Below are 6,666 nucleotides of genomic sequence, written 5' to 3' on the forward strand. Positions count from 1 at the left end.
GCGAGGTCGACGACCATCGACCACCTCTCCTCTGTGTGTCATCCTTTCTCGACAACACCACCGACCACCTCCTCTCCTCTCACCTTCCTCCTTCGTCTCTCTCCCCTTGCAAGGTAAACTAGAACTTCTAACTTTTGCAATTCATGATGTTTTTGTGGGTTTGGTTGTAAAGTTGCAATTCATGATATTTTTTTGCTTGAATTTGAATATTTTTGTGGGTTTGTAAAGTTGAATCTAGATATTTTTGTTGAATCTGGATGTTTGGTTGGTTGAATCTGAATATTTTTTTGCTTGAATCTAAATATTTTTCTGGGTGTTTGGTTGGGTTGATGTTTTTGTGATATTGCATGTTTGCATTACCTGTGTGTTATGTGGCAGTTGAAAGGATGGTACAGCAAAGATGATGTCGTTGCTGAGTGGAAGGAAGTGAAAGGGGATATGTATTTAGACGTCCATTGTTATGTGAGCGGGCCTAATCTCTTACTAGACCTCGCTGCAGAGTTTAGATACCATATATTCTCAAAGGAGTTGCCATTGGTAAGTTCAAGTAGGCAACACCGATACCTCATCTATGTAGAAAGCACTTGGCACATCCAAAGAAACAAATGATAGAAATTTGACAGGTTTTAGACCTTATTATCAGCAATTCAATGAGTTGGAATGCTGAGTTTTAGACCTTATTGAGGATTTTAATTTTTAATTGAATAGATTATTGAGTTGGGATGGATGATTCATAGCTGAACTCTTCTCTGTCATGGCATGGCAGGTTCTTAAGGTTGTGATGCATGGAGATTCTCTGCTTTTCACTGAGCATCAAGAATTATTGGATGCATTTGTTCGAGTTTATTTCCATTCCAATTTGAAGAAATACAACCGCGTGGAATGTTGGGGCCCACTTAAGGATGCTGCACAGGTACTTTAACCCGCGCGCGCATGACTAATACACTGAGACATATCTTAGATTGAAGAATGTTAGATAAAATGCCCTTTTCTTAGCAACCATGCCTTACCAAGCTAGCACATGTTTGTTTGTAATGTCACCCTTTAATAATCGATCAAATTACAAACAAATGCAAATTCTATAATTTCCATAAATGATGCTGAGTTGAACTTTCATTTGAATTTGATCATATAAAGTTTTGAACAATCAATTATGACTGTTTAATGTTACAATCACAGAAACAGTTTAATGCATATGAACAATAGTTTTGAGCAATCAATTCTATAAATTAATGTTACAATCAATTCTATAGTTTTGAACAATCAACCAAATCCAAATTCTATATATGCATATGAACAATCACAGAAACAGTACAGTTTAATGTTACATTGAAATCTCAGCAACCCAGCAGAGGGTTTTGTTTTAACAATTGGTTACTACAATACCCAGAAGAAAGTTTTGATATTTTTTGCTTTTAAATTTTTGGGTGTTGTTTTGTGGTTCAGAATTTGTGAATTTTGTTGCTGCATTTTAGGAAAGGAAAGTTGTGTTTGGTAGGATTCACTAAACAGTGAAACATGTTCAGTTTAAGTGTTGAATTTGGTGTTTCTACTAAATCATTGGTTGAGGAAGTTTATGGTTCAAATTGGATTTTGATCTCATCCCTATGTTTAACATTTCCAGAGATATGATATTTACTGTTAGCTTTGGCCTCCCTGAATTTGCATTTTCTTAGCCTAGCTAAAGAAAAGAAAAGAAAAAGGAGGGGGATTAGAAAGGAATTTTGCAACTCACATGTGAGTTAAATCTCTCAGTAATGTAGCATCACTCTGCTAAATTTTAATCCAAATCAAGAAAAAACTAAAGAAAACAAATTGGCAGCAATCTATAAATCTAACCTATTAGAGGTGTTTTAAATTATTTGTTTTCTTGAGCTACATTCACCAACGATTAGTAAAACAATGGAGTCACGAATGAAGTGTTTAGGCATATAGACAATTACTTGAAGTGATTATGGGCACTGTATAATCGATTAGGCTACTGGGTTTTATTTACATGGACTATTCGATTTGAATTGATTAGATTCACTGTTTAATTTAAAAAGGCTAGCTTCTTATAGTTTCAATACATGTTTCTGTTTAGAACACATTATGATGTACTGAAGGCTAATATGGCAACATAGCTTCATCGATTGCTTCCCTGCAAGTACTAGACTAAAGCATATTATTTTGGATGCTAAACTCTGAGCCAATTTTTGCAAAGCAAGCTCTCATTTATCAAGGTGGATATGGAGGAGATTATGGTGGAATGTCTAATGAATTTCAGAGGTGAGGTTCAATAATGACTTATAGAATATTGATTTTCTAAGGACCTATTCAATAATTAATTAGGATGATAACTTCATATTTTTTTAATAATTGTGAGTTCAATTGCCCTTGCATTGGGGCTCTATTGTTTTAGCTAAGAATGAAAGAAAAAAGGCTGATTAGGATGCCATGAGAGGAGGATACGTTACTATGCTTCTTTTTTTTCAACACTATTTATTGAGTGTTAACATAACATACATTATTGGGCTCATCTATTGACAATTTAAGCTTTTGGGATAACTGGTGTTCTATCCGTTAATGAATGAGAGCATGGTCACATGTGAGTGGGAGTGTTAAGGATACAAATAATGAAATTACCCATACATCTTGATGAAGTTACTCCTTTCTCTAACAGCATAAGCTTTCAATGTGATGGTAGTGAAACTTGCTTGGTTGTAGCAAACAAGGAGACTGGTTGAGGATTTTTTCTGTGTCTTTACTTACGGTAGACGGTTTAATAGGATTAGGTAGTTCTTTTGATTTGCTACATCGTGTTTTAGTTGAGAGTGAAGTGGCCTTCGATATGACAATACATAAATGCTTTCCTGAGCTTTTATGCTTGAAATTCCTTTACTGAATACTGATTGTGAGCATATTTTCTTGCTGTAGGTGCGAACAATTTGATTCCCATGGAAATTGCACTTAAAATTGCTGAGAAAATCAGAGCACGTGAGAGGTTTGCAGCTTATATTGTTATTCCGATTTGGCCAGAAGGCAATCTAACAGGTGCTGCTACACAAAGGATTTTATTTTGGCAGGTAGGAACCAATTATGACTTCAACGCATAGCATTGTACTTTTGCATTTTAAAGGCAGCTTCAGAGATGGATAACTTTGTTGCTTTTTTTTCATTGGATTAATTTATTTTCAATGGGAAATCAAAAAATTCTATTAATCTGCCCATCAGTGTATATACTTCAGAAGGATCAATTTTTGATTTTGAAATTATCTCTCATATATTGTACAGAACAAAACAATGCAAATGATGTATGAGACCATTTACAAGGCTTTAGTGGAGGTTGGGCTTTAGAATGAATACACTCCACAAGACTATTTGAACTTACGTTCACATTTGGAAAGCACTGGTGTGCATTATTTGTTGTTTGTTGTTTGGTCTTAAATTACAGATGATTGGTTGGTGTGCATTGTTTGTTGTTTTGTTTTAATTAAATTATTTTAGAATTGCAAAACACTAGCGTGCATTGTTTGGTATCCAATTTTAATTTTTTAGAATTGTAGAATATTAGTTGGTGTGCATTGTTTGGTTAATTTTATTTTATTATAATTGCAGAACATTAGTTTGCCATTTTAATTTTAATGAACATTATAAATTTTATATGTTTATTCCTTAATTTGCATTAAGACTAAGGAGAGTTGTTATTTTTAATTGAATTCTGTAGAGGGTATGGTACAAACAAAATTATTAAAAGTTCTTTAAGAAGAAAAAATGTTACAGACTTCACATATTTTAACATGATACGTATATAAATTACAAATATATTTCGATCTCAATATTATTTACACCGTGCCTTTAGGCACGGGCATACACTAGTTTTATTATATAGAAGAACAGTTAAGAATTTTATTTTTTTGTTAATCATATAAATAAAAAATCTTGATAAGGGGATATTTATAATTTATCAAATTATAAAGACCATGTGTATTTTAAATATATTTGATGAAGTATATTTATAATTTATATATTTTTTTATACCAAACGGCTTTATGAAAACCAGATCTGGACCGTTTATCCAAGGACTCAAAACGGCAAATCGTAGTGGGGTCTAACTTTTATTTTGTGATTTCACTTTTATTTATTTATTTTATAATTTCATAAAAATTTGAGTATTGTACCTTGTGGAGAAGTGTAGGATGTTAATGTGTACGAACCTAATTTATTAAACTTCATTAATATCTTATTGAGTAAAAAATAAATAAAAAAGTATCGTTGTAACCAAATTTTGATTTGAATTTTTAGATATCATTTCATGTGTGCTACTAATGTATTGATTTAATAAATCTACCATACATATCTTATACAAATAAATTAATATTGATGATACAGCATGTTCTAGATGGAACGAGTTGGATTGATCAACGCTTTCCAAACTGTTGTCCGAGTGTTGAGCCCACAGAGAAACCTAAACAAGAGTTCAACGAGGAACAGAGAGTCCCCCAGCGAACCCTCCAACGAGCAAGTTAGAAAAGTGAGAGTGATGGGGCATAGAGATAGAGTGGTGATAGAGAACTTAACCTTCTCTTTGTCTTAGAAGGCTACTTATATGTCCACTCCGAAAGTCTATATTCTAGCTTGCCTTGTTCGTGGTGAGGCTATACTGTTCCGACGTGAAGGAGTTATCGTAATAAATGCTGCAGGGGAACTTATTAATGACTGATGTATGGTGCAATAACTTTGCAAGATTTTTGTCTATTGATGTGGCTAATTCTACTCTTGACACGTGTCTGATATCATTCATTGTGCTTGGTTGTGATTTTTTGAATATAATTTTTTAAAAATTTTATACAATTTATTTGATTATTCTAAAAAATGAGTTATATTTTAAAAAAAAACAATAAATGAGCCATATGATTATTCACGTGATGTGGGAATAGGTAAGCTTTAGTAGAACCTACTTCTGCTCCTCCTTATAACCTTTGGCATTTGTGCAAAATAGATTACTTAACAAAAAAAATTCTGTCTCAAGCTAGTGTACAACAGAGGCTTCAGTGGACCTTCTCGTGGCTCGTGTGAGATCCAACCTGTAAAAACATACAGGCACGTATTCAAAAAATTTTAAATTTTCTAAATTTTTTATTTAAAAAAAAAATTCAATATTTATTGATTTGGTCAAAATCTCTTGATCAGCATTTATTAAATTTTTTCAATCTACATGCCTTTTCACATGCCTGCATTTATTGATTTGGTCAAAATCTTCTTATCAGGATTTAAAATTCCCTCATACAAATAATTTGACTATTTATTTAAATTTCATGGAAATTCAACGATTTTCAAAATAAATATAAACATAAATTTTTAAATCGTAAATTTGTAAAAAAAATTATGATTTCATAAATAAATTTACACATCGATTCACATTTTTTTTTTAATGCCAATTTGAAATAATTGGGCGTTTTTTTGAAATTACGATTTTTCTGAAATTTTGGTTATTTTGAAATTTTTTACATAAATTTGCCAAGCGTACAATTTTGCGAATACAAATTTATGATTTCATTTTGTGCATAACATTTATGAAAATTTGATTATACGAAATAAATTTTGTAATGCCAATTTAGAAAAAAAAATTACGTTTTTTATGGTTGCAATGAGTAGAAATTTTATAAAAAAATGATACAGTTAATGGTAAGATATATACCCATAAATGGGTGCATACCACATTATGTTTTCATAGGTCCAAGTATATATATATATATATATGTATGTATGTATATATACATATATGTTTTAAAAAAATGAGAGAATGTTCTGATGTGATTTTTTTGTGTTTTTTTAATTGTTTCAATCATTAATTTGGAGGGAAATTTGAAATAGTAATGATGTATTTTTTAGAAAACCAAACAAGCATTTTTTTTCAAAAAATAGTTTTCAAATCACTTTTTTAAAAAAATGCAACCAAGCATGGTGATTGATTCTTGGTGTAACGTTGGGTTCAGGAAAGTTGGGCTTTAGTATTTGAATCATGGATTGGGCCATAAGTAGTGGGCCAAAAGCTCCTACCCACTTATGTCAAGTATAAAAGAGTTGTAAATTTGTGAGTGTAGACGTCCCCGAACGCCCCGGGAGGGTGAGTCCCGTTCTGTTCATTTGGGCTCACTATAGCTCAGGACTCTCAGATTGTCACGGTTCTAAATCTGAACCAAAGAGTCCAAATCTGGCAAATCGTTTTGAGAAAACAAATTTTGAAAGAAGTGCCAAACATGGACTGCTTTGCCAGATACATAGTCGCCACCTAAATGTTTTATTTTGGGGAAATTTAGGAAACCCTGACTCGTTTGCCTAAGACCACGTGTCCGTCATCACCAAAGTTTCCTCGGCTCGGGAACTTGGGTACGATTGGGGAAGGTCACTTCGTGAGCACCCCCGCTTGCCCGATCAAAGATCAGCCTCTACTAACCATGATATCTGGTTTTGAAAATATTATGCGTTCTTATTCCGGTTATTAGCCTAGATTTACTATGTGATGCGCACAACATACAAGTATAAACTGGATCGCCTGAATTGGAACAAAACATTTCATGTTTGTTTATTTGAAAGTGGTTTGATGGTGCTACCCGCAAGTAGGCTAAGACGTGGATTTGCCACCCTCAGGTGGGCTTAGAAAAACATGATTTTGCCACTATC

At 32.9% G+C, this 6,666-nt stretch overlaps 1 protein-coding gene across 1 annotated transcript; it reads left to right on the forward strand.

The window, feature by feature from the left end:
• Positions 1–243: 243 nt before the first annotated feature.
• Positions 244–3,221, forward strand: LOC145789608 (magnesium dechelatase SGRL, chloroplastic-like). The gene is made up of 3 exons (XM_082866607.1): positions 244–549; positions 764–913; positions 2,917–3,221. The coding sequence occupies exons 1-3, from the start codon at positions 370–372 to the stop codon at positions 2,929–2,931; spliced, it is 345 nt and encodes a 114-aa protein (XP_082722733.1). The 5' UTR covers positions 244–369; the 3' UTR covers positions 2,932–3,221.
• Positions 3,222–6,666: the final 3,445 nt, after the last annotated feature.

The sequence above is a fragment of the Camellia sinensis genome, chromosome 1 (genome assembly GCF_055761805.1).
Source record: "Camellia sinensis isolate YWXY chromosome 1, ASM5576180v1, whole genome shotgun sequence".
Lineage (NCBI taxonomy): Eukaryota > Viridiplantae > Streptophyta > Magnoliopsida > Ericales > Theaceae > Camellia > Camellia sinensis.